Source organism: Ctenocephalides felis, unplaced genomic scaffold (genome assembly GCF_003426905.1).
Source record: "Ctenocephalides felis isolate EL2017-DRISC unplaced genomic scaffold, ASM342690v1 CF-g0.4_SCAFFOLD_01886, whole genome shotgun sequence".
Taxonomy (NCBI): domain Eukaryota; kingdom Metazoa; phylum Arthropoda; class Insecta; order Siphonaptera; family Pulicidae; genus Ctenocephalides; species Ctenocephalides felis.
This window is the reverse complement of record NW_020538040.1, coordinates 41,332,102-41,350,810: the sequence shown is the minus strand read 5'-3', so window position 1 is coordinate 41,350,810 and position 18,709 is coordinate 41,332,102. Positions and strand designations below refer to the sequence as shown.

General features: G+C 29.7%; 3 protein-coding genes and 1 pseudogene across 4 annotated transcripts; 1 reads left to right on the top strand and 3 right to left on the bottom strand.

Moving 5' to 3' along the window:
* The window catches only part of LOC113374972, a 5,221-nt pseudogene extending 1,160 nt beyond the window's left edge, over positions 1–4,061 (bottom strand).
* A 1,177-nt stretch (positions 4,062–5,238) lies between these two features.
* Positions 5,239–10,352, bottom strand: LOC113376651 (probable galactose-1-phosphate uridylyltransferase). Its single transcript, XM_026616648.1, has 5 exons — positions 10,173–10,352; positions 9,238–9,440; positions 6,096–6,324; positions 5,801–6,017; positions 5,239–5,565 (listed from the first exon to the last, which is right to left on the bottom strand). Exons 1-5 carry the CDS (start codon positions 10,281–10,283, stop codon positions 5,363–5,365), a joined length of 963 nt encoding a protein of 320 aa, XP_026472433.1. The 5' UTR covers positions 10,284–10,352; the 3' UTR covers positions 5,239–5,362.
* On the top strand, positions 7,490–9,231 carry LOC113376652 (receptor expression-enhancing protein 4-like). Of its 2 annotated transcripts, none has more exons than XM_026616650.1 (4): positions 7,490–7,567; positions 7,693–7,926; positions 8,378–8,649; positions 8,792–9,231. In XM_026616650.1, exons 1-3 carry the CDS (start codon positions 7,537–7,539, stop codon positions 8,506–8,508), a joined length of 396 nt encoding a protein of 131 aa, XP_026472435.1. In that variant the 5' UTR covers positions 7,490–7,536; the 3' UTR covers positions 8,509–8,649; positions 8,792–9,231. The 2 variants fall into 2 exon arrangements, with proteins under 2 accessions (XP_026472435.1, XP_026472434.1); XM_026616649.1 differs by having other exon boundaries at positions 7,539–7,567; positions 7,681–7,926.
* Positions 10,353–10,922: 570 nt separating the features above from the next.
* LOC113377337 (probable small nuclear ribonucleoprotein Sm D2) lies at positions 10,923–11,941 on the bottom strand. The gene is made up of 3 exons (XM_026617619.1): positions 11,808–11,941; positions 11,499–11,751; positions 10,923–11,167 (listed from the first exon to the last, which is right to left on the bottom strand). Coding segments are annotated over exons 1-3 (360 nt in total). The 5' UTR covers positions 11,810–11,941; the 3' UTR covers positions 10,923–11,062.
* Positions 11,942–18,709: the final 6,768 nt, after the last annotated feature.

Below are 18,709 nucleotides of genomic sequence, written 5' to 3'. Positions count from 1 at the left end.
ACACCACCATGATACATCAAATGTTTCCAAGTAAGTATTAAATTATTTTGTATATTATTTTTGGCTATTTATGTTTTTTTAAGTTACCTCTTTGACTGCAATTACAAAACCAGCATATCTCAATCCAACTGCCTGATTTGGTGTTAAAACGTCTATAACCTTGTCAGGCGTCTCGGTAAAATCAGTAGCTTCTATGTAAAACTTCTTTATCGAATAATATTTATGATCCCTTTGGTGTGTCACCAGGAAAAATCGGGCACACTTAAGGTTTGTGGTTCATTGTATGGATAATTCTCCAATATTAATTTTAGGGGTTCAAGTACTACCATTGTCCTAAAAAAAAAAATTCGCGATTAAAAAAGAAATGTTTTGTGGCTAGGTTTCTTTTTTAATATGATTTCTTCCCGCATTTCATTTTATTTGCATAATTTCTAACCTTGTGAGCTGTATTTTAAAACATCCCTAACACAAGCTTCTAACATTGCCTGGATGCACAGAGCCTTGGGCTCCTGACACACCCATTTGAGCGCAAAACATTTGACAGCTTCTGCAGGAAAACCCCTTCTACGTAGTGCATTTAATGTAAATAGAGACGAGGATCTCCCAATCTGTAAATAATTAGATTGAATCTGAAGGTATTTCAACAACTTAAAAATCAATATTTTTATAAGTAAAATAGACTAAGAATAATGAACTCTAGTTGTAAGTAGCTTTTGCATTAGGCAAGTTGCATAAAACACGGAACGTATATAGATGTTCAGCATTAGCAGTTTAAAATCGCTTAAGCTCTGGGAATTTCAGGCTAAATTGAACTAAACTTGATGAATTTTATAATTAAACAGTTTATCATAGACTATAAAATAATGTACAAAGTATCAGACTATAAAAATTAATGTACAAAGTACCATCAAAATCAGGTAAAAAAATATTTCATGATTAAATTACGAAGAATTACTACTCCCGGCAGATCTTGCCAAAAACTAAAAACTCGATTAATAATCGATGTCTACCAAACAGTTTTGAATTTTCTAAATCCATTCAGTTTGTGGGCTAATGCTTGGGACATTTTGTTTTTATAAAGACAAATGATCTTATGTCCTGTACATTTTCTTTCATTCAATCCTGTCTATTCATAATAACATCACCATGTAAATATATTTTATCTATTGTCTAATTTTTTCATGGAAAATTTTTAGTACACTCACCATTGACAATCTTCTCTGAAATGAGCTGGCAATTTTCTTTTGGATACAACAGTATAATCCACTGATAACCTTCCATACTCCCATTGTACTGGGCAATAAATATTCAAAGCATTGCAGAGCCAATATATACGATGACCTGAAATTAAAAATAAACAACAAAATCGTAATGCAATTAATGATAATCTAATATATAATGTTGTTTCATTCATAATACCTTCTGATTGAAACTCTTTTGTACACAATGAATGAGTAATGTTTCTATGCTATCACAAAGACAGTGAGTGTAATCGTAAGTGGGGTATATGCACATTTGGTACCAGTTCTCGGGTGAGGTAAATTTAATTCTGTAGGCACAGGATCTACTTTTCCTTCTTCTAAAACCGTTTCATCCTGAGTGTTGCTAGCCCTTCCTCAATTTTACCATTTTCATATCCTAAAAGAATATTAACAAATATTGAATTATTTGTTTAATAATGTTTAAAGCAAATTTTTTAATGCTTCAAATTTACCTCAAATAACTGAAGAGATCTTCTATTGGTCGGTTCCGCCATGGAGATTGCTCTACATTGAAACCTTTCATTTCATCAGCTTTTTGATGACAAACATAAGCCAAATCCTTTTTTATCAACTCTACTGCCCAATTATACAATTGGTCAAAATTATCTGAAGAGTGTGTTATTTTATCTGGCTTGTAACCTAAATATTGAAGATGATTAATTAGATTAGAATTAATTATATGATTAATTAAAAACAAGATTTTGAAATAACATACCCAGCCATTCCACCATATCTTTTATGCCCGTAAAGAATTTCTCTTCTTCCTTTTCTGGATTTGTGTCATCATACCTCAATTACATAAACCCTTATGTGCAGCAGCATATCCAAAGTTAATATTGATAGCTTTGGCATGTCCAATGTGTAAAATACCATTAGGTTCTGGTGGAAAACGAGTTTGAACCTATAAATATCAATAAAAATCAAATTTTGTATGCAAATATGAAGATTATTCAACCAGATGAATCTTCAATAGCTAAACAATTCATTATTTTTATCTTATACGTAATTTAAATCAATTATATTTTAGATAATTATAATTATTTTAGTTTGAATATATTATTATCACTTGTTAAACAGTAATTGCTTACTGACTTCAAAAAATTAATTTATAGTTAAGTTTTCACAGAATTGAGAAATTATTAGAAGAAAATCTGAATTCTATATTGGCAATTGAATGCACAATTAGAATTGCATAAAAAGACAAATTTACCCTTCCTCCAGTTTCTTCTAAATGCTTTTTTAAAAGTTCATGAGTATGGGGAGTAACTACATAACCATCAGTCTTATAGTTTTCACCAGGAGCATGAAAATGCACTTTTGTCTTCATCAATTCAGAAATACTATTGGCACCAAGACTTGCTTGATCAACTTCCTCTGGCTTCTAAAGTTATTAAAGCGTTTATTAAAATTTGTTAACATAACTTCAGATAATAATGTAACTAGTTACCTTTTTCTGCTCTGATTTTTTATCTGCAACTGGTGCTGATACTTTAACTTTCTTTTCAACTTTTGGCAAAGGTGCTAAATCGGCATCAGTTTTTGGCCCCAATAAGTCAAAAACCTAAACGACAGAAATTATTAAAATTCTTCAATTTCAGGCACATTAAAAAGTGTTAATACCTGTAAGTCCACTTCACATTTTATAGCCCGACCATCTGCCCAGGGTAAAGAACTCCTTACACTTTGCATCAAAGGACCAGTGTTGTATCTAAAAATTTGAGAATGTGCCCATGGTTAATAAAATTAAAAAACTATTATAAATTTAATTATTTTATTCTTCAATTCCATTTTAGTACCTGTATCGTTTCTCAAGAATTGCCTCTTTATGTTCCAACATAGCCTCATTTACTGCTTTTTCAATTTGTTCAGGTGTAACAACAACACCAATTCCACAAGCCTTCTCAAATTCATCGATTTGATATCCATTTAAATGAGACAACATAAATTGCAAGGCCGCTGGATAAAAAAGATTTAAATTTCATATATATGTATATATATAAAAGATATTGTATTAAACACCATAAGCATTCTCCATCATTATTGAATATAATATTTAACTACAAAAAATAAATAACCTTTTTCCAAAAACTTTTTGAATCCGACATTTAAAAATCTGCATATATCGATAATAAACTTATCCACAAATTGCAGAATGTGCACTTGAGGTCATGTTGCTTCATAGCATTTTTTAAATATCAATTTATATCAGAATAATTGAGAAATATGTTAATAGCCTTATAATTATGGTGCATTCAAGTTCATAATTTTTCTAATTACCTACCATCAACTCTAACTGTTGTGTCTAATTTTGATGTTGATATATATTTTACAAGTACAGGCAATTGATCTATAATCTGTGGTTTGATTTTTGTTGCCACATAATAGATTAAAGAACCAGCTCCTTGGGGCAAAATAATGCCCCTCACCTGAAACAATGATTCATGAATTAGTGCTACTTATGACATAAAAAACCAAATAAATGTAATGAGTATAAGTTAAATAAATTAGGTAGTACCTCATGTAATGCTAATGTTAAATTTTTCGTAACAACTGTATTTTTTAACGTTTCTTTCGCCTTTTGTTCACTTAAACCTAAAGCTTTAAAAGATTCAACTAATTCGTCGTTTGATACCGTCATATTGACGCCAGTAAAATAAATTAATGGAAATGATACTAATAATTTAATTATAATGATGTGTGCCGAGACATATGTTGGATTTATTGAAATACTGATGAAATAATCAAAAATAGCAACGCAATGACATTTAACAGCTACGTATCTGTGCCAACACACGTGTTTGGAAGTTTTGCAACTGTCAGCAATCAGCATGAACATTTTTCGAAGAGGTTAATAACACGAAAGCGCCGCCAACAAAATCATTCGAAATTCGGACAGCGAGTTAAGCTTAATTATTAAATAAATAATATAAATTAACAAATAAATAAAATTAATTAACAAAAATGCTTATTTAATGCATCTAATCATACGAAGATTTTTGGGAAAAACAAATGTAGAAAAATTTAGAAGAAAGTAGTGTATGTGTAGAAATATTCTGTAGTCATGATGACAGATAACTGATAACCAAAATTGATTACAAATCAGCAATAATTTATTCTTAAAATGTCGAGTGAAAATATTATTAACGATAATGAATCACAGAATAAGAACCCACAAACAGTGCAAGTGGATGCTGCTCATCCTAGATTTAGAAAGCAATATCAATGTATGTTTTGTAACCAAAACTTTGAACCTACACTTGAGGGATTAAATGACCATTTCAGAGGAACATTTCATAAAAGTGAAGAATTATGTGATATTTGTCGATCTACAGTTTTCTCATATATCAATACTAAAAAAGAACGAAAACATTATTTCACATGCAATTGCCACCTTGAATTTGAAACAAAAACTGTAACCGAAGATAAAAACTGTGTAAGAAAAACAAAACATACCACCAATGATTTATGATAACACACCTTAAGGGTCTAGTTTTAAGACCTTCATTAATTTCAATATAAAATTGTACATGTTATTTATTTGATATGAAAGTTATATATGTAAATATAAACAATATTGTTGATTATAGAAAACATTAGGTAATTTCTAAAACATTGGAATTCACATTAGAAAAGTGATAGAAATAAAATCATTGTATTCATTTTTACCTCCACCATACATGCATCTGTACTAAACACCATACAACAATACTCAAAATGTTTTTTGTTTAACCTATTACAATCCCTGAGTAGTTCACAGTCTTCGTGTGTACTTAAATCAATGAATATACTTAATAGCAAAATTACTGATAGCAATATAATCTTATAGTACAAAAAATAATGGTAATTTTGAATTTGATTATAATTTAAGTAGTGCTAATTTTATATGCATTTGTATAGTTATGATGATCACAGAAGGAGGAGTAAAATAAAAATATTATTTATAATTATTATTTTGTTATCCTAGATGACTATTAAATTATTAGAACAGAATAATTTAATCACGCTAGATTATAAAAAAAGTGGGATAAATAGTATTGTTGATTTTACTGTAATTTTACCTTTACTGAATAAATCGAAATATTTATTTATGTATTTAGTAATTACTTTTTCAATCGTATTGAAGACACATCTCTTAACATTTTTGCAGCTTGTTCCGGTGTTAAATCTCGCTGGGATTGAGCTAACAATTCAAAACCAACCATAAATTTTTTAACAGATGCTGACCTTAGTAAAGGTGGATAATAAAGAGCATGTAATGTCCAGTGATCATTAGACTTTTCCAACTCTGAGCCTGTTGGTGCACCTTAAAAAAAATTATACGTTCTATTAACTGAAGACATAAAAGATAATAAAATTTAATATCACTTTTGTATTATATTATGATTTGCTTAAATTATTGTTATATATCAGTATCAAGTGATACTTATATTATTTGTGATATTAATTTTTTTAGACATATATCTAAAAGAACCTACTAAAAATTTAGTAAAAATAGAAAAAAGAAGAGTAGAGCTTTCATTTCACAATGATATACTTACCATGCCATCCCATGCTATAAGGAAAAGAACATTGAAACAAATTATCATATTTTGTTACTAATATTCTAATAATATCAGCAAGTGATTCTTTTTGATTTATTCTTAGTTCTGATATTCTTTTCACATGTGTTTTCGGCAGTAACAAAGTTTCAAATGGCCAAACAGCCCAATAGGGCACCACAATTAACCAATCATCATTCTCAGTTACAATTCTTATCTGAAATTATCAGAAAAATAATTAATAAAAATAATTCTTACATATAACTCATTATTTGGTACCATTAATAACAACAACCTCTTTCTCAATTTCTCTCTGCACATAATCCATTAAAAGTGGCCTTCCATATTTTTCATAATATTTTTGTTGAAATGAATCCTTGGTAGCGGGTTCATGAGGTATGAAGGAGGTAGCCCATATTTGGCAATGAGGATGGGGATTAGAACATCCCATTGCAAAACCTTTGTTCTCAAAAATTTGCACCCATTCGTATTTTTTAGCTAAATCTTCATATAATTCAATCCAGCTGAAAATAAAAAGAAGATATATTAAAATTCATGTTGGTAATTATGTAATATTTTCAAAAACGCAAAACTATTGTGAGAGATTTTGCTATGATTCTATTATTCATTTATATCTTGTTTGACATTCAAAATCAGCACAAATAAAATATATATTAATTATATAAACCTTATTTTAAAGTCAAATTAAATTTTTATTAAATTTAGACTTAAAGAAATGAATAATGATAAATAATTATGAATCGGCTATGTATAAAAAATATACATTGAATGGATGAATGTATATGTTATAAAATAAAAATTCGAATTATTAACTTCCCGTAGGGCTAATTACTATAGTAATCGCAAAAAAATCGAAAATGAAAATTTTTATATATCTTTACGTTTTAGAGGTTTCTGAACATTTTGGCATACTTTGGAAAAAATTGATGTATGTGTGTGTGTGTGTTTGTGTGCGGATACAAATTTTCGTCGACGATTTCGGGAACACGGTTCAACCGATTTCAATTATTCAAAAAACAATCAATTCCTATTAATAAGGAGACGTGCTGATTAGTTTTTGGCACAGGCAGGTCTAACCGTTTCTGAAGTACGGGGAAAAAAGTGCCAAAAACGGTAACTCAGCTTTTAAGAGAACGGAGGGTCCGGTTATAATAATTCAAAAAACATTTTACTTGTATTGACAAAATGAAGAACTGATTAAATTTTTGGGAAGGCATGTCTAGCGGTTTCGGAGATCTAGTAACAAAAGTAAAAAAAATGCCATTTTGAGGTCAAAAATGATCATTAGACATACGCACATCAAATTATCACACGAAGATTTTAAAAATGTGTATCAATTTCTATGGGTATTTCATCGGCCTTGTTTATCTATGGTTTGCCCGTTAGACGGCGACTCGGCGCTTTCGCGCTTCGATATTGTGTCTCTATGTAGCTAAAGCAGTGCGATTGCTTTGAAGAAAAGTTCAAAATTCCAAAATATTTCAAAATAAAAAAAAACATTTTTTTCCAAGTCATTTCTTCTCAAAAATTAAAAATTTCTCAAAAATCTAATTTTTTCAAAGTTTAAAATAAATTTAATCTTTTTTAAAAAATTTAATTTTTGGTACGGGAAGTACCAGCAATTTGCCTTAAGGCACGAAGCCATACACCACTAGTTAATATTTTTATCTACAATTCTACGTATATTTTGAATCTGACGCGTTTCCAAACAAAACATGTCAGTTATGAATCAGCTGTCCAATCACGGTACTCCATTACTTTTGTTGATTCTTTTGTTTGAACTAGCTTTTTGTTAGTAAGCTGAGCTTATGTTTGACTGAGTAATAATAATCAAGTGTTGTTTTTAAAATAATTTACAGATATGATTTCAGCTTTTTTGTCTAGAATCATTCTTTTAATATGCGGACTTTTATATCCAGCGTACTGTTCTTATAAATGTATCAAATCCAAGGATGTTAAAGGTTATGTCAGGTGGATGATGTATTGGGTGGTTTTTGCAACATTCACTGCTTTCGAAACCTTTGGCGATATTTTGATATCATGGTTTCCATTTTACTATGAATTTAAAGTCTTATTTTTGAGTTACCTTCTGTCACCAGCTAAGGGTAAGTTATATTTTCTATTTCAACAAAGAGAACTTGATTGTAAGAAAAAACCATGCACAGATTTTTGAAATATCATTCTAATTGCTCTACTTGCTTTAGTCCAGTTATGTAAACTGGACTAAACATATTTTATTACATTTTTGCTGAAAATGAACATTATTTATATGTGCAATGTGCAAGTGTTCATAGACTAATAGTTCGTAATAGGTTTATCTTAAACTCCAATAAAAAAAAAATAGCTGAGCTGAGCTGAGCTTGTAGTTGATTAAATATATTTCTAAGAACTAAAACTAATTTTGTAAAATATGCTGTACCTAGAATAATGTAGAATTATTCAAATATCACAAAATGTATTTCATTATTTAAAGCTATCTTTGTATATGAATGGCTTATTAATTGGGAATAACAAATGAAACAAATAATGTTACTAATAAGTCAAAATTATTTCTAGGTAGTACTATTGTTTACCGCAAAGTTATCCATCCCATATTATCGGAGAATGAAGCATTTATAGATGCTAAAATAGCAAATATGAAAGAACAATGTATGCAATTTGCAAGCAATTTGGGTCTAATGCTGTAAAAGTAGCCAGTACTACAATTGTGCAGTCTGCTGCAAAATACATTCCAAAAAGTGTATCAGACTTTGCATTGAGTGCTCAAAGCGAAACCTCTGAAGGCCGCCCTGTGAGAAGATCCCAATCAAATGACGTTGTTGATCGAGGTTATTAAAATAAAAAATTGTTTAAAGATTATATTATTTCAATGAATATCATTAGTGTAATATATTATAATAGCCTTAACCTGTATATATTTTCAATGAAACATCTAATATTAGTCGATTACTAACATATATAAGTTTGCAGGTTTTGAATCGTCAGACGACATATCAGAGGATACTGGAAGTTGTGCGAGAAGTAGATCAATTAGAACCAAACCAATTACAAGAAGAACAAAACGTAATGTGAAAAATTCACGTTCTACATTAAGAGACCAAGCAGCAGATGTTGACATCTGATGTGGTCACTAATATAAGTTTTAATAATATTCTCATTGCCTTATGTGATATGCAATTGCTGCTACAAAGACATTAGTTTTAAGTTATGAAATAGTCCATGTAATACAGTGATCTCTCTAAAGTCTGATAGAAATTTTTTAAGTATTGGTCGGCCTACTAACTTGAATTGAAACCATGAATCATGTTATCATCATATATCATAGCCCTAGTCATAACGTATTACAGTTAGAATTATTTTTCATTTTTATAAAATTGATAAAAAATGTATTTTATTATCTTATGAAATAAACTCACCTGTTGATAATATTGGTTATTTCATCAATTGTCATATCAGGAATGGATATATTGGATTTTGGATGAAAGCACATTACTTTGCACACACCTTGTGCTGGCCCCATTTGAAATAATGGATCAGTACTGGTTGGGGGATTTGGTACATCTGGCAAAAGAGCCGGAAAGTCATTGTTAAAAACAAAGTTGTTTTGTAATCTGGATTTCTCTAAAATAAATGAATGTTGACAAAGATGATTATACTGATTATGTATATATATATATATATATATATATATATATATATATATATAGTAGCCGACCTGGCATATACTCATAAAAACTATTTCTAGAAAGATTTTAAAATTAAAAATTTTGCATTGATAGTCATTGCAAACGCGAGCCTAATCTTAAACTGGTTTCAAATTAAACTTTCCCGTAAGTTGAGGAATATTTCAATTCAAATAAACTGATACCCATTCACAAAAAGTTGATAATTGAATCTTTTATATAATAATTTTTAAGAAAAATTTAATTTACTTTAATATATAATAAATTATTAGTTTTATTATTTTGTTGAGCATAAAATTCAAATAAAGTCTTGTACTTCTGTTACATTGTGTTTAACAGAAAACAAAGTTAAGTTTTTATAATACCCTTTCGCAAGTTTTGTATAAATCATTTATTAAGAATTTTGAGAAGAAGGATCAAAAAAATTAATAGCAATATTTAAACTAAAATTAATAAAGCAATGACATATATATATATATATATATATATATCTTGATCTTTAAAAAATATTCAAATATATGTATTCAAAGATCCAAAGAATTGTTGCAATTAAGATTATCGTAAATAATTATTATTATTACGTTTATGACACTCACAATAAGAATAAAAAAATATATATCTATTACATACAAAATTAAAAAATATGCTTAAGAATGCTTTTGGAAAACTACCTCTCCGTTGCTGCGAACAACACCAGGACAGAGTGGATTCTTGGCATCAAATTCTGGAGGACCAGCTTCATTAACTGGTTCAACCTGCCCCTGCCATGGTCTCTTCATTCTGTGAGGACATACAAGCACCCATTGTCCATTCAATGGATTATAACGCGTATGAGGGTGATCTAAATAATTCAAAATTATACAAAAATTGATTTTAGAATATATCGAACGCTTTTTTACCATTTTCATTAAACTTTTCCATTGTAAACAGGTGGAGATAATTATGTAATTGATACAATATTTTATAATAGATAACAAATCTAAAGTCTGATAACCATTTGAAATATTAGGTTATGTTATGATAATTCATACAATTTAAGATTTGTTCAGTAGGTTATGTTCCATTTCTAGTAATGCAGTTAAAAATATGTAATGTTTATTATATATTCCAAAAGTAAAAATAAAGTGCATTTATTATATACATACGAATGCATGAATATATTTAATATATGTAAAACAATTAGTTTGCTGACTAACATAACTCTGCTCAGTATTAATTAGGGTAGTTGAAAGTCAGTTCAGTCACTTATAATCAACGATTAACATGATTTCTTATTTTGAATACTTACATTATGTCACAATAAATTTATCAATTATAAGAAGATTTAAAACTGAAAACTTTCTGGTTAGAAGCACTCAAGAAACAATATTTTTATGAAATTTCTTTATTAGAAATCATAGAAATTACAAAAGCTCTTATTTATCAACTAAACATGTGTACACAACTGATTTCAAATCCACACATTACTTTCATGACAAAATCTCCATTTGAACTCAAATGCACAATTAAAAATAGAGTTATATTAAATTATAATTAATGTCCATAAAACACTAAAGTATTACTTTCCACTAGCCGTCGCCAGTGGGTTTCGCAGTACCAGGATTACAGAATCGCCTCGTAAAAACATCTTCGATATAAATCTATCTCTGTTGACTGGCTTTGCCTGAAATAATTAAATTTGAACTTAAATAAGGGTAATATAATAACAAAGAAAACTATTAGAAAAAGATCAATATTATAATACTGTAAGACAATATCGAATAATAGAATTAGTGCTTGAGCAAACGGCTAGGAGTTTTCCATTTCTATTAATTAAAAAGAATAATCTAGTTGAAAGTTTTTAACAGTTTTTTTTTCATTTTTTATATTGATAGTGAAACGTAACGGTCTGTCCTTAACCATTACATGAATGCTAGTTAACAATTACCAATAACTTTTAGATAATTGTGTAATATACACCAAATCCTATTTCTTTTTCAAAAAGAGACAATCACCTTTTTCTTTCCTTTGCCAGCTCTCGGTTGTTCCACCCACATCTCTTTTACATTCTCCAAAACCATATTGCAATGCCTATCAAAAGCCTTGACGCGGGCAAGAAGCTTTTTGTTGTTTCGGCAATTAATAAGCACCTGGGTATTATTTTTAACAGATTGCGTCAAAACGGATAAAGGGCCTGTATTAAATTCTTCCTCTTCCCGCTTAGCCAGCTCCTCCGGAGTCATTTCTGATTTCGGTTTGACAGCAGACCTAAAAAGATAGTATATAGTAACATGTGCGTAAATATTATCAAACTCGAAACATACATTATGAAATTGTCTATAAATTAGTTGTAAAAGTTTTCTAACAATCGTCTGAGAACTTAAAATAAACTACAGAAGACAGTTAACCTAGAACGAACAAAAACCCAAACTATGTTCGCCGCAAAAATAAAGAACAGAGCGCATATTTCCATGGTAGCATATAGATCAAACTAGTAGCAAACCTGCGACATCTTCCGAAGGAAACTCGAACATTCCGCCAGAGCGGCGAGTTTAAATTGTCAAAGTTAATGCAACACAACGAACTTTAATAGAAAATCGTAGTGTTCATTAAAAATAGGAATTGAGTTTGTCCCAGAAAACAGGTTTTTGATTGTAAAACTTCTACTATCTATATCTACTTTGATATCCCATACTAAACATATATCTAAAGTGTTGGCATAAGGGGCCGTTCAAGTATTACGTAAGCATTATAGGGGGGCGAGTTATTTATTTGCTTATTTTGCTTATTTTAGGTAAGAACTTTGCTTACTTTTGCTGACAAAGAGGAGGGGGGGGGGTAATTAATTGTAATAAATCTGCTTACGTATTACTTGAACGATCCCTAAATAATTTTAGATGAGGAGTAAACACCTCAATAATAATACAGTAAGTAATTAGTAAGATGAATAAAATTTTCGCTATAGCAAAAATAATTAATACAATTTTTAATTGATGTCTCTCAAACAATATTTATAATATCTACTTATAATGTTCAAATATTTTTTTCGAAAATAAAATTTTTGCTGTCACAAAAATAATCAACACGATTTTCAAATGATGTCTCTTATAACATCTATAATAAAATTACAATACATATAATATCTGTAATTGTATAAATTTGATTAATTTGTTTAACATACATTTTATTTCATTTATTTCATAATTTAAAAATGTATTTTATTTGAGTGTTGACGTAAACTGTAATCAGTAATTAATTACGAAACACGGAACCATAGATAAAATACATATAACGTACATATGCACAATAGGCATTGATTCTGATCAGAATCTAAATTGGAACTGGGGGGGGGTCTAATGTTTTATTTCAATTTTAAAGCTTATTATATAAATATATACAGCTGTTATTTTACTAAATAACAGCAAATTTATTCAGCAAATGCAAAATATAAATTCCATGGGAACATTTTTTATAGATATAACATGCACTGTATATAACATTGATCTGGTATTTTGTCAGAAATATTCATTAGTAGAGTTGGAATAACTGTTAATTCAAATTATCTCTTTACAGATCAAAACAAAATTTTAAATTTAGAGAAAAATCATGAAGTATTTGTACATCTACTCTTCACCTTTTTGATTATCAATATAATGTTCTACGGTTTCGAGCAGTCATTATTATTCCGTTTTTTGCCGAGCAAATTGTATTCGAAAAGTTTCACCGTCCTGGTTGCCGCATACCATTTTCATATTTTAATATATCAACGTAATGAAATGGAGATTTAGCTTAAACTTTTTGCAGTATTTTTCATTTGAAGAAACAAACGCGGGAGTAGTTTAGTCGATATTAAAAGCATGATTTATTCATAGAACTGTCTTGAAATTGAATATCTCAAACTAAATATCAAACAAACATGGAAAGAATTTATACTTTTTTCATGCTTTAGTACATAATTCGAAGAAATTCAAGAATGCTTTCTTACCGATGACAGTAATTTAATATTTATTTCTTTTGTATCAGACGTAAAATGTGGTGAAGCATTTAAAATGTTTTCACAATATGATCAGGGGATACAGTTTAGTACGCAAGCTGCATATATGTAGATTAGGATTTAAACAGATGGTATGTTCTCAAAAATGCTATTAGCGATATTAATGAAACTTGGCACACATTGTCACCGCACTTTACCAAGATTGTGACCAAAAAGTTGGATCATTTAATAGTTTCTGAGATACGCGACGTTGATGGGTGGCTGGCTCCGCGCTCAATACTAACATTTAAACAGATGGTATGTTCTCAAAAATGCGATTTGCGATTTTGGTGGAACTTGACACACATTTATACTATACTTTACCAAGATTGTGACCAAAATTTATTGTGTCATAATATTTTCACAGAATTTTACTAACACTATTGTGCATAAACACTATGAGTTTAATCGAAATCCGAGATGATAAGACTTTTTCATCAAAAAATTTTTAGTGTATTTGATCAGCTTCATTTTTGAGTTTCCGGCGGTTTTAACCAGGAAAGCATACGAGTATTAAAATAATTATTATATGGCGTTATATCTCGCTATATGACCTACAATTAATTTCCAATTTGGACCCTCTATCTGCCCCACACGCCGAGCAATCGTCAAAAAAGTGAGAATTTTTTTTGGTACACTGCAAAATTTCAAATGCGAATATCTCGAAAACTAATAGACCAAGTGTCATAAAATTTTCACAGAATTTTACAAACACTATTGTGCATAAACACTATGAGTTTAATCGAAATCCGAGATGATAAGACTTTTTCATCAAAAAATTTTTAGTGTATTTGATCAGCTTCATTTTTGAGTTTCCGGCGGTTTTAACCAGGAAAGCATACGAGTATTAAAATAATTATTATATGGCGTTATATCTCGCTATATGACCTACAATTAATTTCCAATTCGGACCCTCTATCTGTCCCACACGCCGAGCAATCGTCAAAAAAGTGAGAATTTTTTGTTTTTATTTTGTTTTTTTGATTTTTCCGCCAAATAAAAATAATACATGATAACTTCCATAATTGTCGGAAGATTCACTCCTGTAAATTCTTCTGCTGGTCCAAATGTAATTTGATCATGCGAGTGCATATGATTTAATTTACTGGCACTTGCCCCTGAATTTAAATAAGAACTCGCCATTGATACTTGACGCCCTAGTGACGAACTGAATGAACATTTATGCGGAATTGTCACATTAATATATTATTTTCGAAATTTCTAGAATTATAATAAAAAATTACTAGCGCACTCTGATGGAAATAAATAACAACAAACTAAACCCGATTTAAAAACCCCAGCACAAACTCTTAATAAAAATAAAACTCACAATTTGAATTATTCACATGCCTAAATTAATACATTTACTTATTAAAAACAGTATTTTATTGAAAATTTCGCTGGCTAAAAAGTTATTTGCGATTTATGGTTTTGCAGTCAAAATTCATTTAAATAACACATATATTTCATATAAAAAGGTGCCCATATCGCTTAATTTTACTTCTATAATGAATTGGCCCTCCCTAATATATATATATATATATATATATATATATATATATATATATATATATATATAGAATTTTATGATATGAGTGGAACGAATATTAATTGTTTAATATGAACAAAACAGCACTCAGATTTGTTTAACACAACTTTATTTTATGATTACAGACGTTTCGAGACTATGGTGTGTCTCATCTTCAGTGTAATTTCAAAAACAGTTACTTATATACTACACATTCTTTAATAACTTATTTAAATTTCATTTAATTTTTGATATACAAAAAACACCAACTATTCCTTGCAATGCTTGACACAGTACTAACGAAACATATAACACTTACAGAAATATTCTAAACAAATTTGAAGTACTTATATAGATGGAGACAGAGAGGGTATCATTATAATGTAAACAAAAGGAGTGCTATCGCATACAAAATCGATAAAAATGAAAAAACAAATTAATTTATTGAAAAGAATAAGATAAATGAAAAAATTTATAAATTATTAATGATGTTTATATAAGTGTCATGTAAAATATTTGTGTCGGTTCTTAGATTTATGCTATTGTTAGTCCGAACTATTAACATTGATTCTGCCATGCTCCGTTTAAATAAGTCTTTCTCATGGAATAAAATTTGGGGATTGATAGTTTCTAAGATATGCGAGGTTGATGGGTGGCTGGCTCCGCGCTCAATACTAATATTTAAACAGATGGTACGTTCTCAAAAATGCAATTTGCGATTTTGAAGAAACTTGACACACATTGATACTATATCTTACCAAGATTGTGACCAAAATTGAAAGTTAGAACATTCAATAGTTTCTGAGATATGCGAGGTTGATGGGTGGCTGGCTCCGCGCTCAATACTAACATTTTAAAGGTCACTTAGGCCCATGTGACTTTCGGATTCTAGGGATCAAAATAAGATACTTTTCTCAAGAAATCATACCTCTAAAATAAATTTTGATGTCCCGTGCATTGACCTAAAAATAATGGTTAAATTCTGAAAAACCTCTCAGTGGGGGTCCCAAGGGGTGAACCACGGGCATGGGTGGATCGGCCTTCCAAACAAAGTGGGTGTCGGTCATACATTTGGACGCGATTGGGGCACCCTGAACGGGTCAAAATAAGCATTTTCAAATTTTAACCCTTATTTTTGAGTCAATGCACGGGACAGCAGAATTTAATTTAGAGGTGTGGTTTCTTCAGCAAAGTATCTTATTTTGATCCCTAGTATCACAAAATCATATGTGCCTATGTGACTTTTGACCCATACAAATCGACCCGCTCTAATCATATCGAAAATTAAGTCACTGTTATATAATGTTTCTTTATTTAATATTTTTGAAATTCCGTATATTTATCTTGCCGAACAAAAACTAAAATTCACATCCAGACAGTCCGATCATAAAATGCGAAATTGCTTTACTTACTTCTAACATTGTATGCTGTTGAATTATTCATACTTGCGCTAATGAACAAACGCTTCTTGTGCATTTTGCTCACAAAGTTAATGGTTGAGCAGTTGAATAATGTTTTATTGCTCAAATATTTTGATTTTAGTAGCATTCCTGGTAAAATCAAACCAAAATATTTAATAGAAGCAAATAAATCTATTACATTTAAAGTAAGGGTTTGCTATTTAATAATTACTTTTTACAATTGTTTTTAAATAGTGTATGGAGTATAGTGTTAAAAAAATTGCTGTAATTTGTTAAAACTTCTCGATCCATAAATAAATATTCAAGTGGCATATGTAAAATATTCATATCCTATAGATAAGAAGTAGAGTGTAAAATTTAAATTGCTAATCATGGGGTTTTGTTTTAGCATTACCCATTGATTGAATGGATTTTGCACGATTCAAAACGGTAGTATTGTCTTCACAAAAATATGTGAAAATAGTATTCTAAATAAACACAGATCCATCCGTGCTGCATAGATAGACAAACTGATGTATTTTTTCTAATATATTCCCATATGGTGTACTTCATGGATACATCATTCTGATATAGGATAGGGCGGGGATGAAAAGCAAACCCATTATATCACAACAAATAACACATATCAAACAAACAACAACCTGACCATCTTCAGTAAAACTCCCAACTAATTCATTATTGTAGTAATGCGCTCTTTTTCAAAAATTTGTCAACTTTTCCTTTCTACGACATAGACGGGACAAAATAGGACGGTCAGGGGGCAAACAGGTCTAACGTCTTATTTTTAATTTCAAAGAGAGTGCAAATGTATATTACTACTGCTTCATATCAGGTTGTACTGATATACGTATGTAAAAACAAAAAATATAATTTCTTGATTTTTATTTAAGATAGATGAGAAGTCAAGGCACACCAGTAGACTATTTTTGGCTGCATCTACATTGTCGTATCTTACGAAAAACCGTGCAACTTGATTGTAAATAATTGTAGATATATTTCCGACTAGTCTCTATTATAGTATTCTCATAAAAAATAGATAGCCACATATTTGTTTGATATACTATAGCTACGTCATAAGATTGAAGTCCTTCTAATAGTTTTGATAATAAGGAAATTAAACTTATCGCGCATTAAACTAATCTGTCAATATAATGAATCGTCGACAGTTCCTATATTTCGGTATACTATGAGTTCGTGTTTGCTTATAATCCAATAACACTCTCAGACCTGACGAATCCGGAATTAACAGTCAGTTAGCACGCAAACGAAAATCCTGCCAACAGACGGAAAAGCATAAAACGAAAATTTCAATTGATTTGTTTTCAGCACTTGTAATTAGGATAATTGAAATGATTGAACTTTCAAATTTCAATTTATCTATAGTAAAAATGATTTGTAAAGTAGGTCATAGATGAATATAGATCGAACAAGTATTTTCTTAATGTTAACCAACTCAGAGTTATGATTTATATATTCAATACATCACCACTGCTTGATATCAGGCCATTCGAAATACCTATTTGAATATTCCAGGGACTCTGGTAGGGTATTGATGAACCGAATATATCTATATTTTTTACAAGTTATTAATTATTTTTTTGAGAATTAGGAGGTGATCAAGTGGCCACAAATATTGGCGCCATAAATTCAGTCCCCCAAATTATATGAAATAAAACATATAAGTGTTATTGATCTAATAATGTTGATATTGTATAAACTACAGACAAAAAAAAAAAACACTATAGCAGCTGCTTGAAAAAAAAGTTTTTTCTAACATTTTTAGATATTCTCAAACTTTTTATAAAGAGTAAAAGTCGCAATATGAGGATGAGCATAGTTCATATCGAAGAGAAGTCACAGTAAAATTTGTAAGTAAATCGGTCCAGTACAAATTGAGAAATCGTGGGTATCATATCGAAAAACAGTTTTCACCCTGCATTAATACAGTTACAAATTATTAAGTAATAATTTATTTACCATGTTTTTTAACTTTCCGTAGGGTGAGTTATAGTAATCGCAAAATAAAAAATAAAATGAAAATTTTTATATATCTTTATGTTTCAAAGGTTTCTGAATATTTTGGCATACCTCAGAAAAAACGGATGTATGTATGTGTGTATGCGGATACAAAATTTCGTCGACGATTTCGGGAACACCGATCAACCGATTTGAATAATTCAAAAAAATATTTTGTTCCGAAGATAATGGGCAAAAAGTGCTAAAAACGGTAACTCAGTTTTAAAG

What these genes read in the sequence shown, in the direction of transcription:
- LOC113376652 (XM_026616649.1), top strand. Translation starts at nt 7,546, where the DNA reads ATGAATCAGCTGTCCAATCACG. An exon ending in GAATCAGCTGTCCAATCACG is followed by an intron (nt 7,568 to 7,680) that starts GTACTCCATTAC and finishes AATAATTTACAG; the next exon opens with ATATGATTTCAGCTTTTTTG. An exon ending in CCTTCTGTCACCAGCTAAGG is followed by an intron (nt 7,927 to 8,377) that starts GTAAGTTATATT and finishes AATTATTTCTAG; the next exon opens with GTAGTACTATTGTTTACCGC.
- LOC113376651 (XM_026616648.1), bottom strand. Translation starts at nt 10,283, where the DNA reads ATGAAGAGACCATGGCAGGGGCAGGTTGAACCAGTTAATGAAGCTGGT. An exon ending in TTCGCAGCAACGGAGAGGTA is followed by an intron (nt 9,441 to 10,172) that starts GTTTTCCAAAAG and finishes TTTATTTTAGAG; the next exon opens with AAATCCAGATTACAAAACAA. An exon ending in AGAGAGAAATTGAGAAAGAG is followed by an intron (nt 6,018 to 6,095) that starts GTTGTTGTTATT and finishes TGATAATTTCAG; the next exon opens with ATAAGAATTGTAACTGAGAA.
- LOC113377337 (XM_026617619.1), bottom strand. An exon ending in CTGGCAAAGGAAAGAAAAAG is followed by an intron (nt 11,168 to 11,498) that starts GTGATTGTCTCT and finishes TAATTATTTCAG; the next exon opens with GCAAAGCCAGTCAACAGAGA.